General features: G+C 35.8%; 2 protein-coding genes across 4 annotated transcripts in view; one reads left to right on the top strand and one right to left on the bottom strand.

Moving 5' to 3' along the window:
- Positions 1-4162, bottom strand: part of LOC138319354 (baculoviral IAP repeat-containing protein 6-like) — an 88184-nt gene extending 84022 nt beyond the window's left edge. For both annotated transcript variants that reach the window (XM_069262443.1, XM_069262442.1), the window contains exons 1-3: positions 3965-4162; positions 2475-2656; positions 1165-1299 (exon numbers count right to left, since the gene is read on the bottom strand). In XM_069262443.1, coding sequence (XP_069118544.1) covers positions 1165-1299; positions 2475-2656; positions 3965-4145 — 498 coding nt within the window. In that variant the 5' untranslated portion in view covers positions 4146-4162. The remainder of the gene's footprint in view (positions 1-1164; positions 1300-2474; positions 2657-3964) is intronic.
- Positions 4163-4345: 183 nt separating this feature from the next.
- On the top strand, positions 4346-26605 carry LOC138319355 (tubulin-folding cofactor B-like). 2 transcript variants are annotated; one of them, XM_069262445.1, is made up of 8 exons: positions 4346-4593; positions 19199-19342; positions 20197-20290; positions 20546-20690; positions 24145-24200; positions 24652-24724; positions 24992-25144; positions 25894-26605. In XM_069262445.1, the coding sequence occupies exons 1-7, from the start codon at positions 4474-4476 to the stop codon at positions 25113-25115; spliced, it is 756 nt and encodes a 251-aa protein (XP_069118546.1). In that variant the 5' UTR covers positions 4346-4473; the 3' UTR covers positions 25116-25144; positions 25894-26605. The 2 variants fall into 2 exon arrangements, with proteins under 2 accessions (XP_069118546.1, XP_069118545.1); XM_069262444.1 differs by having other exon boundaries at positions 4347-4593; positions 24992-26605.
- The last annotated feature ends 638 nt before the right edge of the window (positions 26606-27243 follow it).

The raw sequence follows: 27243 nt of genomic DNA on the forward strand, positions 1-27243 counted from the left end.
CTTTTTCAAACACACTACATATAAAATTTGAGACAGATCGCTATAGTACTTTCTAAGAAATAGTGGTAACAAACTTCAACAATGAAATCTAAGATGGCGGCCGGTTGCCTATCTTGTTTACCGATCAGTCCCGAAAGGCATTACGCATCAGTCCTATGCACAACTAGGGTACAAGGGGAACCTATGCATGGAATTTGAGAAAGATCCCTTCAGTACTTTCTGAGAAATAGCGATAACAAACTTTAACTATCAAAATCCAAGATGGCCGTCAGTCGGCCATCTTGTTTACCGATCGGTCCCAAAATCCAATATGCACAACTAGGATCCTAGGGGAACCTGTATATGAAAATTGAGAAAGATCCCTTCAGCACTTTTTGAGAAATAGCGGTAACAAACTTTAACTATCAAAATCCAAGATGGCCACCTGTCGGCCATCTTGTTCATCAATCGGTCCCAAAATGCAATATGCACAACTAGGGCCCTAGGAAAACCTATATATGAAATTTGAGAAAGATCCCTTCGGTACTTTTTGAGAAATAGCGGTAACAAACTTTAACTATCAAAATCCAAGATGGCTGCCTGTCGGCCATCTTGTTCACCGATCGGTCCCAAAATGCAATATGCACAACTAGGGTGCTAGGGGAACCTGTATATGAAATTTGAGAAAGATCCCTTCAGCACTTTTTGAGAAATAGCGGTAACAAACTTTAACTATCAAAATCCAAGATGGCCGCCTGTCGGCCATCTTGTTCACCGATCGGTCCCAAAATGCAATATGCACATCTAGGGCCCTAGGGGAACCTGTATATGAAATTTGAGAAAGATCCCTTCAGTACTTTTTGAGAAATAGCGGTAACAAACTTTAACCATCAAAATCCAAGATGGCCGCCTGTCGGCCATCTTGTTGACCGATCGGTCCCAAAATGCAATATGCACAACAAGGGTCTTGGGGGAACCTACATATGAAATTTGAAAAAGATCCCTTAAGCACTTTCTGAGAAATAGCGGTAACAAGAATTGTTAACGGACGGACGAACGACGGACCACGGACGAAAGGCGATTTGAATAGCCCACCATCTGATGATGGTGGGCTAAAAATATACCTGCAGACTATACGCTGGTGCACACTATATGTGCAAAAATAAGTTAACTGTTGATACATACTTTGGAAGTTTTAAGATTTCCTTTGGTAGATTCCTGCACAACTTCTATTCGTTTTTCCAGCTCCTTTACAACATCATCAACATGATCCACTCCAGGGAGCTCAGCACTGACTAGGGACTTCAGCAGCTGGATAGCCTGTCATCAACACAATGTAGGTTGATTATTCACTTGCTAGATTCATCATTAACTATATCACAAAATTCATGTTTTACTCTCATAAATATAATATACGGTAAAAGTATATGAAACTCTGACCATGCGTAACACTAGGGCTGCCGCGGTTAACCGGTATATTGGGGTATTGCAATACACCACCAAAAAATATTGTACCGCGATACAGTTTACCTGTACCGGTTTTTTTACGATATATTTTCTTAGAATCATAATTTCATTAATTTGATATAATTAAAACGTCCTGTCATTAAAACATAACCAGCAAGTTGTATTTGTTTTCCTTTCCGATAATATGAAGCCATGTGGCTTATGGGTGGTTGTTTTCATTTGATTCTGATGTCGGTCAAACGTTTGTAACTAACGTGTATAATGTTCAAATGATTCAAACATTTGCATGACGTTGAATATAAACAATATGACATTAGGCTAGTTTCTGAAGTATTATCAAGTTGATTCGCTCCATCAATCAATAATACCGGAATATATAATTCTCTTAACACATTTAAGGTTCGGTGAATACATTGGTTGCAGGGATTTTGCCAGCTATTTCAGGCTTCATTGTCCGCCGCCATTTTCGAATTCCTACACGTGTCAAAACAACACTGCAAGCCGATCATCCCTTTGAAGTTTAATCACGATCGTAAGCGTATTTTGCCAGGACAATTGTACGTAAATTTGTTCATTATTTAGGTTCAAAACTGTAAATATTTGCAGACACTATCATGTTTAGATATTGCATTATTAGGTTACGGTCGTCTGGCCTAGCTTTTTCACAGACTCGTAATTTTTACAAAAACCTCACATTTGAACATTTTTGTTACTCAACAACATGGTTGAAATCGATGTAAAACTACATAACATAGCACTGTATGTTTGTATAATGTAAAGGGTGTTTTTATTATGGAATATATACAAAATAAACACCACATATGTAAAGGTCAAAATATTGCAATACATATCACAATACAGTTGTTGTGTATCGTGGTACGCTTCTGCCGTATCGCGGCAGCCCTACGTAACACTCAGGTTTTTTTTATCTAGGAGTTACATTTTTTAAATTTTTTTTTTTCTATTTTATCTAGGAGTTACATTCTGGTTTGTTTCTTTTTGTTTTATCTTTTGAGTTATGTAAGTACCTCTACTAAGGGGATCTCTACTCTGACTAGGTCCTCAGTCTTTGACACTGGTGGCTGGAGAGCAGTGTCCAAAAGTATCATTCCCCTCAGGTCACTCCGCACTCCCACAGCATTTTGATCACAAAATACTATTCTATCCCTTCCAGATATATACACACACTTGATGGCATCTTTGCTTTGTGCTGTAGAAAATAAAAACAATTTACTGAAAGAAGTATTTGACAAGAAAGTCTTGTTTTTTCCATGTCCCCATGTCAACACATGTACAGGCGTTGTGCATATAAACAAGTACTGGTCTTAATAAATAAATCAAATAATAATTGCAAACACTTAATACAGCACGGTAGTTCAAGCAGCATCAGATTTTCATGAGCAGAATTTTTACATTGAAATAAAATTATGAACAACTTGTACATGGATGTTTGTGACAAAAAAATAATATTTATATCAGTATCAATTTAAAGGCTATTAGCCCTTTTGACAAAAAAAACCAACAACACATGAGCTCTTGGAGCATGCAAGTCAGCTAGTCCCATTTTGTCAAAGCATGAGATTATGGCAGTATCAGACCCTCTTGTTTCACCAATGGTAAAGGACACTGTTGGCACTAAAGCATGCGAAGACACATCTTAATGTTCACACCAGGCATGTATTTGTTTTACTTTTTTGAACGATACAATTTCTGGAATGTTGATCAAGTTATCTTTTCATAGCTGCAAGATGTTGATATCTGATACTAAAAATGATTTTGTTACTATCGGAAAAATGGAAATGAAAAGAAAACCCATCTTTTACTGACAAAGATATATATCATATTTATTTTTTCTTGTTATAGGTGCAAGGATACATTCAACACCTAAAATTTGGTCATTCTCCTGTTTGTTTGAATGGCCAGTGTCATACTGTGCAGCATTTTCATGAGAAGGTATTCAATACTGTTGTTTAATTTGTTTACAATGTTATTAATATACTTGAGAGACAACATGGTTTGAGTGCTGATAGCATTCATATTAGACCACAGATGGTTATTATCACATAATCAGGAACTGCTTCATCTTAATTTTAAAAGGAAACAAAACCTGAACACTACATTATAGTAGACCACATGTAGCACAAAGAAAAAATAGAGGTTTATAAACATCTAATAAATCTAATTAATCCAAACGTTTCATAAATAAAACAAATTAATTTTCATGCTTTTGTTAGTTAAAATGTATCACGCTGTATTGAATCAGAGAACAAATCAGCAGATTATGGCATTGACAGCCATACTGTAAAGAAACTCTCTGTAGCCATTTCTAGAAGGAGATAGGGAAATTGCCTTTTCAACGACAGGCCGCAAGCGTTATTAAAATGCACGAACATCAGACATCATGTAAATATTCAAACATATCACACAGATGTAAACGTTATTACGATGTTGATTAAAATTTGACAGATTTCGATTGTGCAATATAAATTCATATGATTTGGGATACGAAGAGGCGTACCGGAAAGACTTGATTTTTGTAAGATGGCACCAGAGGCCACATCATATATTTTAACGGATGGTTCTTTAGTTGATACAATGATGGAATTCAATGCAGCATGGTATGTGACGCCACTGGCTGGTTCACCAACGGATATACAACCGTCCTCTTCGACATACCACTGCCTTTCAGTGGCCGCCATCTTTTTCTGGCACGAAATCTCGCAGCTCATGACATCATCGATCAATTTTTTATAGAACTTTCATATTTCAAGGTCAAATAAATATATCATTAATAAATTATTCAAGAAAATCTTTAAAAAGATAAAATACGTTTTCGCTACTGCATCTAATTTAAGTTTTTTAACATATAATCTTAGATCGAATGTGCTGTCACGTGATCTGAACAACGTGATTTCGGGATACTAACAAAAATAATGACAGGAGAGCACATGTTTCAACCAAGGCAGACCGAAGACTAGACGCATCTCCAAATTTGTTTTAATTGACGTAGGAACGAAGAGATCGATAATGGCTGAACATTTTTCCGTTGTTACACAAAGTGTTGTAACTGTCAGAGTTACAAGTACAGGGAATACCTTTGGGTCTGAAAGGAGATTCCAGAAAGATCTGACAGTTGCTGAAGTAAAGGTAACCAAGGCAATAATTACTCTGAATCTGTTACTCAACATTCATACCATTGACTATGGAATATTTGAAGCTTAACGTATAAGGCCACTTTACAAATAAAACATCAAAACTTAACTAACGTAGGTTGGTTATGCTTAGGATGTGTCATCTTTTCATTTTTCTGAACATCATATTGGTTATCTCCCCTTGCAAAGACCAAACACTTATGCAGTTTTCGTTACATAAAGGATTTGAAATATTAATTGTTAATAGATGATGGATCAGTCATGTTATGATTGTCATGCTTATTCAATTGTCATCGCTGCGTAAATGATATTAAGGCTTGTAGCATATGTGGAAGGGCTTCTAAGTTTGTTCAAATGAATGACCTTGACCTTCATTTGCGATCACAGGAGGTCAATTAGGACCCAGCTTCTTGTCAATACTACTCAATAGCAATGAGGCCTAATATTGTAGTAGGTTCATGGACCAACAGTTGTTACCTGAACTACATTTCATTTCATTTCAACATATTTTATTAATAACAAATATTAAAGGGATCTGACAACAGGCAAGCCTATATAAGTCTTCTCCCGTCCCGGAGGTTACACTGAATACATATTTACATACATAGATGGACAATATTACAGGATTATTGTAAGTGAATATATACATATAAACAATCACATACATACCCCTCATTCACACACATACACACACTTACACACATAGTGTAGCTTTACTCAGATTGATTAAAGATATAAGATTAAAATTACATCAAGAAGATTAGCATATGATATTCATAAATAGGTATATTTATAGTAAGTAAATAACTAAATAACAAATTTAATAGGATAGCTAGGATTAATTGAATCTGTTAGTGGCAGAGATATAATTATTCACATTAGAAAGGATGAATTGATTCTCTTCAATAGATAATTGGATATCACCAGATGTCAATAGTTTAGAAGAGATATGATTGAAATGATTAGCAATGTCAGCAATAAAGTGTCTGGAGTCAGTAAAAAGAGGACAGAAGAAAAAATAGTGATTAGCATTTTCACAAGCAGCGCCACAGGAACAAGCAGGGTCATCAATAAGGTGGTCTTTATATATTGTGTATTTGGCGCGACGTTATGCGACATGTACTTAAATGACGTCACAACGATTGTGACGTTATACGCAGTTTTATTAAATAGTCAGTTGATCAATGGTATTCAAACGCGTTGGTTGTGTTTTCTCTCACTCTATCACATTCATGACATTGGTGACGACAACTTTTTCGACATGGATACCCACAGAATTCTAAATAAAGAGATGGACAGACGATTCCAGTTAATAGAACATTTTTGGAAGCGGTGGCGCCAGGAATACTTAACTTCTTTGCGGGAATTTCACCGTGCTTCAGGCAGCAATAGTCAAGTTATCAAAGTAGGAGATATAGTTCAGGTTCACGATGATTCACCAAGTACGACGTGGAAAATTGCTGTTGTGGAGGATTTAGTATATGGTAGAGACAATCTTGTGCAATCTGCAGTAATACGCACAAGTTCTGGTATCACAAATCGACTGATTATCAAGTTATACCCTTTGGAAGTCCGTCAGGAAGACGACAGAGACGCCAACGATGAGTCTAGTGGAGACGAGAACGATGGACCATGCAGAGACGTGAACAGAATACCACGAGTGGCAAAGATAAAAGCGAAGGAAAACATTAAGAACTGGTGTAAAAGTTAAATACGCACGACATAAATCCTAATTTATTAAACTCTAATTAATAAATAATGTCTAAGTATATATATATAATTGATGTGAAAGACTTTAATTCCACTTTTTACTTTTAAATATTGTTTATTTACATACTTATAATATATATTACTGTGAACATAATATTCGCGAGGCCCCAGGATATTGTGTATTTGGCGCCAACGTAATTGGCGCGACGTTATGCGACATGTACTTAAATGACGTCACAACGATTGTGACGTTATACGCAGTTTTATTAAATAGTCAGTTGATCAATGGTATTCAAACGCGTTGGTTGTGTTTTCTCTCACTCTATCACATTCATGACATTATATTTGTCAAAGTTTAGATTGCTCGCATTATTACGTAATTGACATAGTATTATATTAAGTTTTCTTGGATTACAGGAGGTGAAGTACTAAGAGTAGGGGAAGAGGTAATAGAATGGTCAAGATTATTCCATAGGCGCATTGTATCGGGAAAGAAACTACGGTCATAGATGCATGTTCTGGATGGAGGAATATTAAAGAATCTATTAGTGCGAAGTCGGTGATTAACATTAATATTAATATAGGGTTCAATAGTGTGATATAGATAGTCAGCTGTTAAGTGATTAATTATTTTGTACATTAAAATGAGTTTATGTCTATTACGTCTATCTTTTAATTTTTCAAACCCAGATTTATAATATAATATTTGATGAGACGTTCCACTTCTTAGGCCTACATTGACTATGTGAATAACTGATCCTAGTCTAGGCCATATTCTGAAATTGAGATGGCTCTCTGAGATACTGGTAGGCCATCAGAGTCTAGGGAAAATGTCCTTTCATTTCAATGGTTACCAAAATCAATTACCTGGCCAGAAGTTTGGTTATGCCAAAACCGGAATCCACAAATCATTTTTTCCCTTTTCAGAAAAGGGCAACAATTGAAATTTTTATCATTATACATCTATTTACAAGGCTTTATACAACTCATGAATCTAGGAACTTAGTTGAGTATGTAGTTGGAGAGCTTGCTGGTCGCCTCTAACTTTTTGTTAGCTCAACTTCTGGTCCAACGAGGCCATTGTCTTGATTGTTCCCTTCTCCCACACCAAGCAGAAGCGAACCTGAGCACAAAGAACCCTGAAAAGGCAACTGCGAGAAAGTCCTCTGTATTATTTGGATAGCTCCTAAACACTTTCCTCGGGTCCACATACCATGTCTTGCAACTGTATTCTCACTTGGTTTAGTGGGTCCTTTGTGGAGCTGTTCAGGTTCACTTCTGCTTTGTGTTGGAGAAGGTTACAATCAAGACAATAGCCTTGATGGACAAGAAGTAGAGCCAACAAGAAGTCAGAGGAGACCAACCTGTCTTTGTATTGAAAACTTGAAACAATGGGGACAACCTACGTCACCGGAAGTGATATCGGACACACAAAAACAATAAAAAACGCCAGCTTCAAGATGAAAATTGGCTGAAATTATGATATAAAAGCAATGCATCTTCTAAACCTATTGTGCGTCAAAGACAGTGTATTGTTAGAGATTCTATGAAGCTATTAAATATCGTCAAACTAGCTCAGATAATGCAAACACCTCGACACAATATTTTTCGACAGTAGGGATATCGGTCACATTTTATTCAATAAAAGTTGTAAATAAATAGATGTTGCTGTCACAAAACCGTCCCGCCCGTTTACTAATATGTAATATATGACTGTTGAAAGAAAATATTTCATTCATTATATCTGCTAGTGGAGATACATAGACGCTGCTTAATTAGAAACTATGAAAGTGATATCGGTCACACTTAGAACTTTAGAGGTAACGGTCACATCCAAAGAACTGAAATTTATGCATTCATGCAACTCCAATGGATACCCCGTCAAAATACTTTTATTGAATTTATCTTTTTAACCCACCATCAGCAAATGGATGGCGAGCTATAAAAATAGCCTTCCCTCCATTGCTCGTCATCCGTCCGTCTTTTATTTCTGCTATTTCTCTGAAAGTACTGGAGGGGTTTCATATGTAGATCCAGTTATGTATAACATATTTCGGAATCAATCCGAAATCGATTTATTTTGATATCGCTACATGTATTTGCCAGAGAGTATTAAGGATCTTTTTTAAATTTCATGTTTAGAAAGTCTTCTTTCTTGATTCTTATAGATGGACTTGTTGCTTTTCAACATGAGAGCTTAATACTTAATGAACCTGTTTGGAATTTTTTAAGTACTACATGTTTACTCTTGTCGTGCATAATGCACCAATGGGAAAATGCGGTAGTCGACGACTTGAAGTTCGTTACCATGTAGACATACAATTATCAAATATTTTGTTCGATATAGATATTTTGATAATCATTAGCTCGCCTATTCGAAGAATAGGTGGAGCTAATGTTGTCACCCCGGCGTCGGCATCAGCGCTGGGGTCCCATTTCACGTTTAAGTTTTTGAGCAAGTTTCTGTTTCGTCAATTGTTTAAGCTTAATTAAGCATTGATGTCACTATTTTTTAATTTTATGATTTTATTTTCCTAATGTGTATAGATGCTGAACGTGATAATACAACCAATTTGGGGCCCTTTAGGGGTTTTTTTTTTTGAGTCTGTTAATTTGTCATATTTCCATGTTTAAATAGTAAATACTTGAACATCAACTTCTTCTGAATAGGCGAGCTTTGCTGTTCTCCAACAGCTCTTGTTTTCATTATAGGATTGTATTTATTAATGCTCAATTTTGAGACAGATAAGATAACAAAATAATGAATATTTGGCTATCTTGAAATTATTTGACTACCACGGTGCTTTATAGCATTCATATACATATATTTACTTTTTCACTGCAACCCTAATATATATACTTACCAAGCGCATTTGACATTCAGGGATGCATGATCTGCTATCCGCTTATTTTTAGCCCACATTCATTAGATGGTGGGCTATTCAAATCGCCTTTGGTCCGTGGTCCGTCCGTCCGTCTGTCCTTCTGTCCATCCGTCCGTCTGTTAACAATTCTTGTTACCGCTATTTCTCAGGAAGTACTGAAGGGATCTTTCTCAAATTTCATATGTAGGTTCCCCTAGGACCCTATTTGTGCATATTGCATTTTGGGACCGATCGGTCAACAAGATGGCTGACAGGCGGCCATCTTGGATTTTGATGATTAAAGTTTGTTACCGCTATTTCTCAAAAAGTGCTTAAGGGATCTTTCTCAAATTTCATATACAGGTTCCCCTAGGACCCTAGTTGTGCATATTGCATTTTGGGACCGATCGGTGAACAAGATGGCCGCAAGGCGGCCATCTTGGATTTTGATAGTTAAAGTTTGTTACCGCTATTTCTCAAAAAGTACTGAAGGGATCTTTCTCAAATTTCATATGTAGGTTCCCCTAGGGCCCTATTTGTGCATATTGCATTTTGGGACCTATCGGTCAACAAGATGGCTGACAGGCGGCCATCTTGGATTTTGATAGTTAAAGTTTGTTACCGCTATTTCTCAAAAAGTGCTGAAGGGATCTTTCTCAAATTTCATATACAGGTTCCCCTAGGACCCTAGTTGTGCATATTGCATTTTGGGACGATCGATCGGGGAACAAGATGGCCGCAAGGCGTCCATCTTGGATTTTGATAGTTAAAGTTTGTTACCGCTATTTCTCAAAAAGTACTGAAGGGATCTTTCTCAAATTTATATAAAGGTTCCCCTAGGGCCCTAGTTGTGCTTATTGCATTTTGGGACCGATCGGTGAACAAGATGGCTGACAGGCGGCCAATCTTGGATTTTGATAGTTAAAGTTTGTTACCGCTATTTCTCAAAAAGTGCTGAAGGGATCTTTCTCAAATTTCATATACAGGTTCCCCTAGGACCCTAGTTGTGCATATTGCATTTTGGGACCGATCGGTGAACAAGATGGCCGCAAGGCGGCCATCTTGGATTTTGATAGTTAAAGTTTGTTACCGCTATTTCTCAAAAAGTACTGAAGGGATCTTTCTCAAATTTCATATGTAGGTTCCCCAGGGCCCTATTTGTGCATATTGCATTTTGGGACCTATCGGTCAACAAGATGGCTGACAGGCGGCCATCTTGGATTTTGATAGTTAAAGTTTGTTACCGCTATTTCTCAAAAAGTGCTGAAGGGATCTTTCTCAAATTTCATATACAGGTTCCCCTAGGACCCTAGTTGTGCATATTGCATTTTGGGACCGATCGGGGAACAAGATGGCCGCAAGGCGTCCATCTTGGATTTTGATAGTTAAAGTTTGTTACCGCTATTTCTCAAAAAGTACTGAAGGGATCTTTCTCAAATTTATATAAAGGTTCCCCTAGGGCCCTAGTTGTGCTTATTGCATTTTGGGACCGATCGGTGAACAAGATGGCTGACAGGCGGCCATCTTGGATTTTGATAGTTAAAGTTTGTTACCGCTATTTCTCAAAAAGTGCTGAAGGGATCTTTCTCAAATTTCATATACAGGTTCCCCTAGGACCCTAGTTGTGCATATTGCATTTTGGGACCGATCGGTGAACAAGATGGCCGCAAGGCGGCCATCTTGGATTTTGATAGTTAAAGTTTGTTACCGCTATTTCTCAAAAAGTACTGAAGGGATCTTTCTCAAATTTCATATAAAGGTTCCCCTAGGGCCCTAGTTGTGCATATTGCATTTTGGGACTGATCGGTCAACAAGATGGCCGACAGGCAGCCATTTTGGATTTTGATAGTTAAAGTTTGTTACCGCTATTTCTCAAAAAATGCTGCAGGGATCTTTCTCAAATTTCATATATAGGTTCCCCTAGGGCCATAGTTGTGCATATTGCATTTTGGGACTGATTGGTCAACAAGATGGCCGACAGGTAGCCATCTTGGATTTTGATAGTTAAAGTTTGTTACCGCTATTTCTCAAAAAGTACTGCAGGGATCTTTCTCAAATTTCATATATAGGTTCCCCTAGGGCCCTAGTTGTGCATATTGCATTTTGGGACCGATCGGTCAACAAGATGGCCGACAGGTGGCCATCTTGGATTTTGATAGTTAAAGTTTGTTACCGCTATTTCTCAAAAAGTACTGAAGGGATCTTTCTCAAATTTCATATACAGGTTCTCCTAGGACCCTAGTTGTGCATATTGCATTTTGGAACCGATCAGTCAACAAGATGGCTTGGATTTTGATAGTTAAAGTTTGTTACCGCTATTTCTCAAAAAGTACTGAAGGTATCGTTTACAAATTTCATATGAAGGTTCCCCAAGGACCCTAGTTGTGCATATTGTTAATTGGGACCGATCGGTAAACAAGATGGCCGACCGACGGCCATATTGGATTTTGATTGTTAAAGTTTGTTATCGCTATTTCTCAGAAAGTACTGAAGTGATCTTTCTCAAATTCCATGCATAGGTTCCCCTTGTACCCTTGTTGTGCATAGTACCTTTTAGGACTGATGCATAATGCCTTTCAGTACTGATCGGTAAACAAGGTGGCCAACTGGCTGCCATCTTAGATTTCATTGTTGAAGTTTGTTGCCACTATTTCTTAGAAAGTACTTCAGCGATCTGTCTCAAATTTTATATGTAGTGTGTTTGAAAAAGTTTGAAAATCAGGGAAAAGATTCCTCTTTCCATTGTCAGACATAGATCATTTTTGGGTGGGCGCCAACAGGCGGCTACTTGGATTTTGATAGTTAAAGTTTGTTACCGCTGTTTCTCAGAATGTACTGAAGGGATCTTTCTCAAATTTCACATGTAAGTTTCCCTAGGGGCCTAGTTGTGCATATTACATTTTGGGACCAATCGGTTAACAAGATGGTCGACAGGCCGCCATCTTGGATTTTGATAGTTTAAAGTTTGTTACCGCTATTTCTCAAAAAGTACCCAAAGAATTCTTCTCAAATTTATTGTACAGTTTTCCTTAGGGCCCTTGTTGTGCATATTGCATTTTGGGACCAATCGATGAACAAGATGGCCGACAGGCCGCCATCTTGGATTTTGACAATTGAAGTTTGTTACAGCTATTTCTCAGAAAGTACTGAAGGGATCTGTCCCAAATTGCATGTGCAGGTTCCCCTAGGGGCCTTGTTGTGCATATTGCATTTTGGGACAGATTGATGAACAAGATGGCCGACAGGCCACCATCTTGGATTTTGATAGTTAAAGCTTGTTACCATTATTTCTCAGAAAGTGCTCAAGGGATCTGTATCAAATTGCATGTACAGGTTCTACTAGGTCCCTGGTTATGCAAATTGCATTTTGGTACTGATCGGTGAACAAGATTGCCAACAGGACGCCATCTTGGATTTTGACAATTGAAAATTTTTCCCGCTATGTCTAAGAATGTACTGAAGGGATCTGTCTCAAATTGTATGTGCAGGTTCTTCTAGGGGTCTTGTTGTGCATATTGCATTTTAGGACCGATCGGTGAACAAGATGGCTGACAGGTAGCCAACAGGACGCCATCTTGGATTTTGACAATTGAAGTTTTTTTCCGCTATTTCTCAGAATGTACTGAAGGGATCTTTCTCAAATTTCACATGTAAGTTCCCCTAGGGGCCTAGTTGTGCATATTGTATATTGGGACCAATCGGTTAACAAGATGGCCGACACACCGCCATCTTGGATTTTGATAGTTAAAGTTTGTTACCGCTGTTTCTCAAAAAGTACCAAAAGAATTCTTCTAAAATTTCATGTACAGGTTCCTTTAGGGCCCTAGTTGTGCATATTGCATTTTAGGACCGATCGGTGAACAAGATGGCAGACAGGTAGCCATCTTGGATTTTGAAGTTTGTTACTGTTATATATCTCGGAAAGTAGTCAAGCGATCTTTCTCAAATTTCATGTGTAGTAATATGTAGTAAAAGCTTGAAAAGCAGAGAAAAGATCCCTCTTTCCTTTGTCAAACAAAGACCATTCTTAGGTGGGCGCCAAGATCCCTCTGGGATCTCTTGTTTCTTTATAGGTACAGATATCTTGGGATGTTTCATACAAGTGTTATCAAATGAAAATATATTCATTAAATTGCATTCAGTTGACAATTAGGGGAGTATGAATGCCAACTGGACATGTAGAACTGTACTAACGCTATCAGCTAAAAACCCTCAGTGATCCTGTCCATCATGTATTTACGTATTTCTGTAGCTTATAGATCAGTGTGCTTTTCCTTTTGTTTACATCGGATGCCTTTACATCTTTAAGTTTTATGTAGTTTCTTGTATATTGTCACTGCGAAGTTTTTTTAAATTATAATTACTTTAACACAGAAACGTACTTCAAAATAGTACAATGGTACTCCATGGAGATGTAATTTGTCTGCTTGTTAAGGGTTGCCTCAGTTCTACTTTGCTTCAGCAAACATTCCACGCAAAGACAATGCAAGAACAAAGGATGTGTACAAATACATGTATAGACAAAAACGAAACAATATACAGTGTACGAATAACCAAAGCATTCAGCGAAAAAACGTTACGATAATAGTAATTGATGTATCATGCATTTTGGTAGTATTTCCTCTTTACCTGAATGAATAGTTAGGGAAAACAATGCTGCAATATTTCAGCAATCTTTACGAAGCGACAAACCATTTCAAAATCTTTGAATGTGACCCTTACCCTGCATGTGAACGACATCCTTTTTAAAAACAACAAAACACCAACTAGGTTATACAGGTATGTCACTTTATAGCAGATAAAATGAGCAATAGCTACTACTTGAAATATAAAGTATTTTATATCGGTAAATAACAGTAAAGTTAAAAAAATTACACTTGACATATTTTCGTGCATATAAAATGTGACCAATAGCCACGCTGTGGAGAGAAAAAAGAAAAAAAAAGGACGGATGACAAGCAATAGACGAAAAGCGATTTCAATAGCTCGTTAGCCATTTGCTGATAGGGGGTTCAAAAATCGTTTTTCAAGATCAGATAAATTCAATAGAAGTATGTTGGCGTCTTATCCACAGTTTTCGTAACTTTGGATGTGACCGTTACCCCTAAAGTTCTAAGTGTGACCGATATCACTTTCAGAGTTTCTAATTAAGCACCGTATATGATTCTCCACTAGCAGATATAATGAACGAAATATTTTCTTCCAACAGTCATATATTACATATTAGTAAACCGGACAGTTTTGTGGCAGCAAAATTTATTTATTTGCAATTTATAACGTTTTCGTGAATAAAATGTGACTGATATCTCTGCTGTCGAAAAATATTGTGTCGAGGTGTTTGCATTATCTGAGCTAGTTTGACGATATTTAATAGCTTCATAGAATCTCTAACAATACACTGTCTTTGACGCACGATAGGTTTAGAAGATGCATTGCTTTTATATCATAATTTCAGCCGATTTTCATCTTGAAGTGGGCGTTTTTTCATTGTTTTTGTGTGTCCGATATCACTTCCGGTGACGTAGGTTGTCCCCATTGTTGAAAGTTCAGCTGTGTAGTCCTTGGTTCTTGTACTGAAGAACGTAAGCACAATCAAAGCAATGCTTTGATCACTAACAATCCCTTTGCTTGCCCAGTCTTTGGAGGTTGGACTAGTGGTATATCTGTCAGCAAACTGAACAGTGAACTTAGCAAAATATTGGCACCAGTCTAGATCTTCTACCCTAGAGGCTGATCTGTTGGGCTGGTGTCTTTGACCAGCGACTTTTTCAGATATATTTATCCCAGGGCCAACTTCTTCTCATAGTAACTTCTTTGATGAAGGGCTACCTAGTTAAATGTTCAAATGAATGATTTTCACCTGCATTCAACTGGGGTAAAATGGGGTAAATATTTTAAAATATGAATTCTTTAGAGGCCTAGAAACCTGATACATCTTTTGATTTTATAGCCTTTAAACTTCATTTATTTTCGATTGATTGCAAAAATTAATATAGCCTATACAGATCCTATCAATGGATTTTTTTGAGTGTATCTATCAATTTGAATGTTACAACATTGATGTTAAAATGATGATTACAAATATTTGTTTAAATGATTTATACTACAAGATAAGATTTAAATGTGTGTGCAAAAGTCATTATTCGGTTGAAGTTCTGACCTAATATATCTGATGAAATTACTACGCTCTCTTCCATCTAGATGTGAAAGCTCGAGTTGCCTCCCTTTAAACATCATTGCTATTAGGTCTAACATTCATACTAGGAAGTGTATTATTTATAGCTACCTTTTAATTATTTAAAGATGCTCCACTGCTGACAAATGGTATTTTTTCACTATAAAAAACAGGAGCAGACAATTTAGTATTTTTCTCCAGTTACAAAAGTTACGTACTTTACACCATTACCACCATTGAAAAGATTGAGCTTCTAATTTTACTTCAAGTTAAAAATATGAAAAATGATTAATTGCATCCCAAAAAAATTTGTGACACTACATCCTATATGGAATGAAGTACTGATTGCGCATGCACAAAAGGCGAAATAAATTATTTTATATTATTTTTGTGTTGATTAGGCATATATATACACGATTAAACACCAATTATTGTTCAAATGATTAACATCCTTTATGCTCTGTCGGCGGTGGAGCATCTTTAACTAAGATAAAATCAAATCAGTCTCTAGTCAACTTTAAGTCCATCTTTTTTCGAAAAACATGTACGTCTATAACATTGCTATATTACCGTAGTAAAAGTGCACTGTATAACACTTGCTGTTCGACTTGTTAAAGCTGTGTTTTTGCAACAATGCTTCATTACATCAAATGAGTGTTATAAGTTATAAAGTAACCAAATTATGTACCTTTTATTTGACAAACAGTCTTAGCTATGTTAGTCATTCTAACAAGGAAATCAATAAATATTCCAGAAATTGCAATATTTCTGTTGTTATTAAATGGACTTTAATTAACTTTTTATTGGAAGAGACCGTGATAAAATTGATAATTCTAGTAATTGATTTGAATGTAGAATTGATTAATTAGTTATAGAACGGAAATGGCACTCAGAAATGAAAATATGAAATATATTTAAGTTATTTCAGGAAAAATAGCTATTTAACTTATGATTGTTCAATTTACTTTAATTATAATAAAGTAATTAATTATATTTTGTTTAATTCCAAAATTCAACATTATACAGCATATATATACAATGTACTACAACATGTTAACTAGACTTAATTATATAATAATATAAATGATAAACCAATTTCTTTATTCCTTTGTTTGAGTCCTTCATTCACAGCATCTATGAGTGGCCTTGGCACTTTTATTTTCCCAAAATATTTTTAAATGTTAAATGGATATTAAGATATGGATATATTAACTTGTTTTTCTTTCCTTTCTTTTTTTAGCCCACCATCATCAGATGGTGGGCTATTCAAATCGCCTTTCGTCCGTGGTCCGTCCGTCCTTCCGTCCGTCCGTTAACAATTCTTGTTACCGCTAATTCTCAGAAAGTGCTGAAGGGATCTTTCTCAAATTTCATATGTAGGTTTCCCTAGGACTCTAGTTGTGCATATTGCATTTTGGGACCGATCGGTCAACAAGATGGCCGACAGGCGGCCATCTTGGATTTTGATAGTTAAAGTTTGTTACCGCTATTTCTCAAAAAGTGCTGAAGGGATCTTTCTCAAATTTCATATATAGGTTCCCCTAGGGCCCTAGTTGTGCATATTGCATTTTGGGACTGATCGGTCAACAAGATGGCCGACAGGCAGCCATCTTGGATTTTGATAGTTAAAGTTTGTTACCGCTATTTCTCAAGAAGTGCTGAAGGGATCTTTCTCAAATTTCATATATAGGTTCCCCTAGGGCCCTAGTTGTGCATATTGCATTTTGGGACTGATCGGTCAACAAGATGGCCGACAGGCAGCCATCTTGGATTTTGATAGTTAAAGTTTGTTACCGCTATTTCTCAAGAAGTGCTGAAGGGATCTTTCTCAAATTTCATATATAGGTTCCCCTAGGGCCCTAGTTGTGCATATTGCATTTTGGGACTGATCGGTCAACAAGATGGCCGACAGGCAGCCATCTTGGATTTTGATAGTTAAAGTTTGTTACCACTATTTCTCAAAAAGTGCTGCAGGGATCTTTCTCAAATTTCATATATAGGTTCCCCTAGGGCCATAGATGTGCATATTGCATTTTGGGACTGATCGGTCAACAAGATGGCCGACAGGCAGCCATCTTGGATTTTGATAGTTAAAGTTTGATACCGCTATTTCTCAAAAAGTACTGAAGGGATCTTTCTCAAATTTCATATATAGGTTCCCCTAGGGCCCTAGTTGTGCATATTGCATTTTGGGACCGATCGGTCAACAAGATGGCCGACAGGCGGCCATCTTGGATTTTGATAGTTAAAGTTTGTTACCGCTATTTCTCAGAAAGTACTGAAGGGATCTTTCTCAAATTTCATATGTAGGTTCCCCTAGGGGCCTTGTTGTGCATATTGCATTTTGGGACCGATCGGTGAACAAGATGGCCGACAGGTGGCCATCTTGGATTTTGATAGTTAAAGTTTGTTACCGCTATTTCTCAAAAAGTACTGAAGGGATCTTTCTCAAATTTCATATACAGGTTCCCCTAGGACCCTAGTTGTACATATTACATTTTGGGACCGATCGGTGAACAAGATGGCCGACAGGTGGCCATCTTGGATTTTGACAGTTAAAGTTTGTTACCGCTATTACTCAAAAAGTACTGAAGGGATCTTTCTCAAATTTCATATATAGGTTTCCCTAGGGCCCTAGTTGTGCATATTGCATTTTGGAACCGATCAGTCAACAAGATGGCTTGGATTTTGATAGTTAAAGTTTGTTACCGCTATTTCTCAAAAAGTACTGAAGGTATCGTTTACAAATTTCATATGAAGGTTCCCCAAGGACCCTAGTTGTGCATATTGTTAATTGGGACCGATCGGTAAACAAGATGGCCGACCGACGGCCATATTGGATTTTGATTGTTAAAGTTTGTTACCGCTATTTCTCAGAAAGTACTGAAGGGATCTTTCTCAAATTTTATGTGTAGGTTCCCCTTGTACCCTAGTTGTGCATAGTACCTTTTAGGACTGATGCATAATGCCTTTCGGGACTGATCGGTAAACAAGATGGCCAACCGGCCGCCATCTTAGATTTCATTGTTGAAGTTTGTTACCACTATTTCTTAGAAAGTACTATAGCGATCTGTCTCAAATTTTATATGTCATGTGTTTGAAAAAGTTTGAAAAGCAGGGAAAAGATCCCTCTTTCCATTGTCAGACATAGATCTTTCTTTGGTGGGCGCCAAGATCCCTCTGGGATCTCTTGTTTTCTTTTTCTTTTTTATTTTGTTATGAAGAGGCATTGATAAAATTGATATGAGTATAGAATTGATTAATCACTTTTAAAAAATGGCACTCTGATTCTGACTGAATTTATTGGTGTTGATATTGTTATTTCAGAAATAAAAAATTTAAATAAAAAATTTATTTCAGGAAAATGATTTATTCAACTTATCGTTCTTGAATCAACTTTAAATATCATAAAATAAATACGGTATACCGTATATATCTTTTGTTTAACTCCAAAATTCAACACTGCACACTATACTACATTATGTATACTAAATTCAGTATAGATGAAAAACCAATTTCTTTATTCCTTTGTTTGAGTCCTTCATTCACAGCATCTTTGAATGGCCTTGACACTTTGATATATTTTATCCGAAGATGTTTTGTTAGTTCTGTATTCTTCTACTATGTTGTATTGTATCAGTAGTCAAATGACCGTTTAGGCCCATGCGCTTCTTGTGTCTGTTGCCTTAGAAACATTGGCGGAAAAAAAAGAAAATTACTGTTTCCATTGCAAACTCTATTTTTGTTTCAAGGGTAATATCATTATGTTCCAAATGAAGCTTTCTTTTATCATAACATTTGGTGTGAGTATAATATATGTTGTATAGACAAAGCTTTTGTTCCTGTTTTAGGGGAAGTTGGAGCTTGTCACTGGTTCTATAGCCACTAATATGAAACTGGAGGCATACAGTAAAGAGGACAAGCTAATCTGTAAACTGGACAATGATGAGGCCTTACTGGGTTCCTATCCCGTAGATGATGGAATGCGATTACATGTTAGTATTAAATCAGATATTCAGACGTTGATAAATCAGGATTGAAACCTGGTGATATTAAAGGCATACTACCTTTCCGAAACAAAAGTTAAAAAGTTTCTTAAAAATAATAATAACATCTGAAAATGTCTATTGATGGCCTAGGATGATGTCACAACACGAAACATATGCCAGATTCCCTAATGAGTGATTAATGTTAACAGTGGAGATTTATTTCTGGCACTGTGATAGTCAACTAATGTGCAGTATTTAGGAAGACGGCGGTGATAAATAAGATGACCCACATTGTGAAAATTAACATTTAATTTATTTTACATAACCAGGTTAATTGCTCAGAAGGTGATGATAGTGTAGTATTAATGGTAAACTATTATATATCACTTTTACTGCTCTACAAAATTAAAATTTTGTTTTACATTCCCATTTTAAAAAATCAAAACCTGTTTTGGAAAGGTAGGGAGCCTTAAGTGTTATATATTTTCTGATATTATTATAAGTTATCAAACAATCTTTTTCGATACTCCAGGGGTTCCGATCACATACGATTTCTACACCCCTGGACTATCTCATAGCAAAACTGGAGGCAACCGGACAGAACAGGGAGTTTAGTCCTTTGATGTACATCAAAAGAGCCATATAACAGTTCACTGTGGTTGACTGTGTGGCTTTGAAGTTGGGCGTCGCTCTCTCTGTAGTCTTCAAAGAAAATCTTTGCTGGTCTGTGATTGGTCAGAAATTTTCTTCTGAACTGCCTTCAGTTTTACCATGAGATAGTCCGGGGGTGGATATAACGTCAGTTATTGTAACCCCTGGAGTATCGAGGATGTCAAACAACAAAATACTTCTTTTTTCAGGTTGTAGATTCAACAGTTAGATTAGGAGAATTTGAAGATACATCAAAAGTAGAAAAATTTGAACTGTCAGAAGATGCTTATGCCAAACGGTCAGGTAATTATATCTTATAGTGAACCGGGACTGTCTTTGATGGGTATGAGAGTACACACTAACAGGATCTGTCCAGTAACATATATCAATACTAAACTGTTTTGTCGTAAGACAATTCTATTTATAGAATTTGGTACACAATAAGGTATCTAGATTCATGGTTGTTTAGATTCTTACTTCAGGTAAAAAACTGGAAGATAATTGATGTAATAATTGTTCTAGCATATTGTGATGTTCAGTTTATTTGTAAACTTTCAGATTCTGTGAGAGCGTTTAAAGAGAGAAATAAAATGGGCAGATTCAAGGAAATTTCTCCAGAGGAACAACAGAGACTTGATGAAGAAAAAGAAAAAAAGCTTGAGGCTGAAAAACAAAAAGCAGATTCGATCAAAGTAGGAGACCGGTAAGTGCATACTTATGTTTCTGTTTCATTTATATTCATGTCAATTCAAGGTCAAGGTCACTGCAATGACTTACATGAAGGTTGATAAAGGTCAAAATTCATGCAGTGCTTGGTTTAAGTTGCTTTTAAGGTTTGAAGGTCAAAGGTCAAGATAGATTTATTCAGGTGCAATCACTTTTGACATATTCACAACCTTAATCAGATTGTGTTGTGTCTGATTAGGGCTTGGGTATTTCCTTTGTCTCCTTTAATTCTGCCATCATCATATTACCTCCTGTCTACTTTATATATATATAAACTTGTCTCTAATACAGATTGTAGGCTAACAGCATGGTCTTGTTTGATGTGATCGTAAAGCTTTGTAATGTTTCAAAGTAAATGTCAGATGAAGAAATCTGACAGTAATATAGGGGAATATTGCTGACTACACAGGAATTCAACATTCAAAGTTGAGGGTTCATCGGTATAAAGACAGATTCCAATATTTTTTTTTCAATTTTAACAATAGTTTGAGTTTTTATTTGGTAAATGAGTATTTATTAATGCTATACACCTGTAAACTAACTGACGACTCTACAGCATTTCCATGCCTGATGACTTTATTACGCGATTTATGCATATACATTTTTTTCTCTCTCTTTTTTTCCCCACTCAGAGTTGAGAATATTAAATTTTTGAGCTTTTTTTTTTATTCTTTTTATTTTCATAAAAATACCGATTCATGCAACATATACATAAGCATGCATACATGTAGACAGACATACATACATACATACATACACACCATCACATACATACATACATACACACCATCACATACATACATACATACATACATACATACATACACACCATCTCATACATACATACATACATAAATAAATACATATATGCATGCATACATGCTGTAAATACACACTTAAATAAGTATACACATACATGTACATATCCATATACACACCCTTACACACACACTTACACATATACACACGTGCCATCACATATTGTACACATTTATTATCCACATCTAAATACTCTATTAACATGTATGTAACATTTGAACATAATCACTCATTCATCAAACAACATCTATAGTATAAATATAATTGATTTGTTTAATTTGCTCACTTAGTATTCTCGTTTCATCATAGTGGGTGAACGATTATTATTTTATTTACATATTTTTCAAATATTAATAAGTAAAGAAATATTTACAATTCATTCCATCATGGATGCTGATAAGTATTATAAGCATATATAACGAATGCAGGCGGAGGTGCGCGGAGCCTAATCAATTGCACAGAGAGCCAAATTTCCATGTTTGTCGTATCAACTCTAGCCACATAGATCTGGCTATCTGTACAATTGACCAGGCCTTTTGTAATTACTTAATATATCATTTTGATATTATTTTGGTAAGTAAGTAAGTAGGAGACGAAAGTACAGTGATAGATAATCCGGATTTAATACACATTTCCGGATCCATAGCATCCAATCTTTAAGGATAACATAATTAGTAAACGAAGGGAAACACCAAACTCTAACTAGAAAACTTAAAAAATATATAAATTGCACAGAAATGTTTCACATTATCAAAAGGAAATGGTTATTCTGTCACAACCTGAGAGGGCATTTTGTTCCCTGTGGGAGGTCTGGTTTGTTATTTATTTATTATTGTAGAGATGAGTACACTACAAAACACTGATAAGCCAGCCAATGAAAAATTTATCTTATGCTTGAGCTGGGAAATAAAGGATAATTAAGAGTTATTGTATAGCTTTGCTTATATCCGACAAATGCCAAAAACTTGGTAAAATCCTGTGTTCTGCACAGACTCTCTGGGCAATCATTTCTTGAGGCAGAACATTACTTGGAGCCAATACTAATATGGATGTAGAATTTACTAATGGTGCATTCTACTGGAGTGTGTGTAGTTAATACATCCCCAACAGACTTGTTTGTCTGTACCATAATAATCATATTGAAGGGTATCTACAGTAAATAGTCTGCTAGAAGAACCATGTTGTCTGCTGCAGTAATACACTGCACAAAAAATAAACTATAGTTTCCCTCCCATGTGTAACAATGTTGTTGATAATGAAGTTTTGTGTTGAAATAACGATCAGAGCGAATATGTCACTTATATAGATCAATAACTACCGCAACACATCTTTATTGTCCTTCAGGACAGTGAACATTTGACACAGAAACTAATTTATTTAAGCCGGGCCTCATTCACTCCAGCCAATAGGCTCCGGGGATTTTGTACACACATTAAACATTCAAGTTAATGTCAAATAGCATACCCCAGTAATTGTATAATGATGACATTGGGATGAGCTTCAAAAAAATAAATTTTCAACATTTTCTCAATTCCCACGACAAATTAATGCAATGGCAATTATCTTTAGTTTAACTTTTCTGTTCAAAAGGAAATCAATCTTCATGCAAAAGTACCTGCTGAATGGGCAACTTATATTCCATTCCTGGCAATCAGCAAAGGTTTTGTTTCTAAAAGTACTACATATATGTACTTCATTTACCAGCATTATTAAAACGTTCATGAGGTCTCACATATTCCCCTTACTTAGGGGATGCATTTTATCATGGGAAAGCAAATTTTTGAGCATGGCTTGTTTGATTGCGATAGGATATGCTCTTATTGGTAAGAAATTTCATTTGAATAGTATGCTTATAACATCCCTGACTAACACTTAGGATGTGACGACCTGTGACTAAAATTAAAACCTCTTTTTTATGAGCTCGGATAGAACACTGCAGATATAATTACATAAGTTTAATTTTCTTCATGAAAGTTATGATTTTCTGACCATGGAATGGATTAATGGTTTGCCAAATTGGCAAATGAAATAACAGATTGATTGTATTCATTCATTTATTGTGACTGACGCCTAAGGGATGACCATAAGGCCAAAAAAACTCAAATTATCTTGAATACATCAGAACTCATATGACCATACACATTTGATTTTCTGTTTTTCACTCTGTACATCTCAAATGCCTTTCTCTTCAAGATGCTCCACCACCGACAGAGCATAAATAATATTCATCATTTGAACAATAATTGTTGTTTAATCATGTAAGTATATATAGTCTGATTAACACAAAAACTTATATTTTGCCTTTGTTGCATGGGCAATCAGTACTTCATTCGATATAGGATATACTGCCACGGAATTTTTTCGGGATGTAATTAATTATTTTTTATATTTTTAACTTAAAATAAAATTAGAAGTTCAAACATTTCAGTAGTGGTAATGGTGTAAAAAATATGATTTGTCAGGGGTGGAGCATCTTTAATATAACCTCAGTGATTTATAGAAAAAAAAATTAACATAACATGTATTTAAGGTGAATCATAAGCATGAGCACTATTTCAATTTGAAGGAGATTTTATGTATGTGTAACTTCAGAGAGAATGTTTCCTCCACAGGTGTGAAGTGAGAGTCCCAGAACAGCTATATAAACGAGGAGAAGTTAAATATGTTGGTAAGAAAAGTGTCCTTGTGTTGTGTTGGTGCCCTTGGACCTAATGTTTGTAAGGATTGCCTCCCCTTGACTTTAGTTTAGTCCTCTCCCAAGCCTGATGCCACCCTAATCTGTCTTACTACTCAATGCTTGGCAAATAAAAAAAGAGCCATAATGAGGTAAAATCGGTATAAAGCTAGTATATTAATAATCCGAAATAAAAGGCCAAAATAAATTCAAAGTAAAATCGAAATCATTTCTATGGAATATATATTCAGACACTATAGGGCATTCTTCAGTCCAAAATACTCACGAGGTTTTTGAATTTTTAAAAGATATTTTTCACAAAATATTCTGCGAATTGAGGAAATAATGAGTGGCTCTGATAAAAACCTAAATAATGTGTTATAACATAAACAACATAAACACTTTTTATACTTCCTTTAAAACCAAGATATTATATTGATTGCAGGTTTGACAGACTTCAAAGAAGGGTACTGGGTTGGTGTGCAGTATGATGAACCTGTAGGGAAAAACGATGGGAGGTAGGTTTATATCATAGCATATGAGAAAATACAGCTTGGGATTGAATTGGGGTCAAAAAGTCAACTACAAAGGTCACTGTTACTAAAAATAGATTGTTTCACAAATTTTCGTTTCCGATCGATAATTTGAGACTGAATTTGTTCAAACTTCATACAATAATAGCATAACTAAGCAATGATAACTGGCCATCAATTAGAAAAATGTAATTGGCGACAGGGGACGTGTGTTGCTTGTTTACACTTACCGTAAACTTGTTTCTTTGACAGTGTGAAGGGAAAGCAGTACTTTGAATGTCCAGAAAAATATGGTGGATTTGTACGAGTAAACCATGTGGAGGTTGGGGACTTCCCAGAAGAAGATCTGGGTTTTAGTGACGAGGATGAAATATGATGTCACTCCTATGTTCCTTTGGTTGATTAGTATGTAGTGTGTTCAATACACTGGAGAAGGATGATCTGTCTAATGATAAGGAGTAAATGTTGGTGCATGGGCTGAAGGATGAGAGTCTGTATGGAAATGTGCAGGGCATGCTTGAGCAGCAAGAAAGTGGTGAAAGGGCCTCATTGTCTAGTGTCCATGATATATATTGAGAAACAGTAAAAATGGTGAAAGGAAACTTCAGACTTCAAGCAATTTAACGACATTTTCAACACTTCTCACAATTAAATATAATAAATGCAACTATTGACAGTTGTGGCCATATTGAAAACTCACCCTGACCACTTTGAATGATATTGACTGAAGACATTTGACAGAAGATTGCTGGTACAGAGTTAATTACAATATTCCTCGTCAATATGACAGACATGCCTTCATCACAGAGCTTACTTTAATTTTGATGCTCTGATTAAATGTGTGTTCCGCTTTCAATTTATTTCATAGAAATATTACAGTTAAATTGTACCTTATACAAGATACTGCAATATTTCACCATTATCTTTGCTTTATAAATAAAATTGCTTAATTTGTATTTTATTCTTGTCTGTTATTATGGGGAAAAATATTGTGAATAGTTGAATATATCAGGTATGAATCCTGACATTTCACTATGGTGGGAATCATAGAGAAATCTAGAAAACCTCACAATGAAAACTCAAGTCCATTGGCCTGTTGTAAACATTATTCCAAAACATCATCTTTCTCTTTCTTATCTTTATTTTCTTTAGAGATATTTCCATATGAGAGGTCTTCTGACAGTAGTGGATGATCGTCAAGCCCATGCAGCGTTGACATGCATAACTTAACTCTTTGAAGCGAGACTTTAGAGACTTGGTCAAGCCAAACAACATTAACATTCTTTATTGGAGGCATTTCAAAATGTTATATATATATATATAAATATGTTCTTGATAATATTACCTTGTCTTTTTACCTCACGAAATATATTGACAAACAGTATAGAGTTTGTCTTACCAAGTTGCGTTTATCTTTACACTGTTTAGCTATTGAAGCTGGTAGATATAATAATACTCCAAGATTAAGACGTTTTTGTAGTATGTGTGATTCAAGAGAAATTGAAGACGAATATCATTTTATCCTTCAATGTCACAAATATAACAATGTAAGAAAAAATATATTAAGAGTTACTACTGAAAAACCCATCTGTATATAAATTAATGGAGTTAAGAGTGAAACATATAAAGGAGTTATGTTTATCAGGAAAATATATATACGAGGCAACAAAACTAAGAAATAATCAAGGTACCTACTGATATGTAGTCATTATAATTCATTTGTTAGATAATAGTACATGTTGTAACTATACATTTATATTACATTCTCTATATGATATAGTATTGTATACGTCATGCTGAAATTTATGTTCAATATTTGTGTGACTGATAGGCCGAAAGTAATAAAAGAATTAAATTGAAATTGAAGTCATTCCGTTGCTCATCCATTTATCACATATCCTCCTAATGGTTTGGACACTCGTAAGTGGGTGACAACCATCCGGATGTAGCCCAATACTTAATTAGGAGTTCAATACTTTCCTTCCTTTCGAACACTGATTCTTCACCCCCTGCAATATATTTGAAGTTTCTGGTAAAATAAATGCCTGCAAACTTGTTAATATCGGTCCATGGTAGATTATTTCCCTGTTTGCTGCTGTTAGTGTTTAGACACATACTGTTTGTAAACTTAATCAGTGATCAGTTTTGAAGGCTTGTATTTCAGTGTCCATTTACTAGCGTACGAATACAGATATCAAGTTGATCCTGTAACAACGTTTTAGACGCTGTCAACATCAATGTATCATCCACACGTGAATACTTCCAAGTTTTTTTTTTAAATCATCAAGGTCAATGATAAGGTCATTTACTAGAAAACGTCACACAGATCTTCCCCGATCGGCGCTTTTGGGGTAGTGTTCATACATCTTTGAAAGAGTCGAACAATTATCGTCAAAGTTTGCCATTGAATCAATATTGAACAGCTACTTGTAAATGACCCTTCATTCTGAACAGCGTTGAATATTTTCTGGTTATCTAAAAAGACAGCAAAACCATTTGTCTCT

The sequence above is a fragment of the Argopecten irradians genome, chromosome 3 (genome assembly GCF_041381155.1).
Source record: "Argopecten irradians isolate NY chromosome 3, Ai_NY, whole genome shotgun sequence".
NCBI lineage: Eukaryota > Metazoa > Mollusca > Bivalvia > Pectinida > Pectinidae > Argopecten > Argopecten irradians.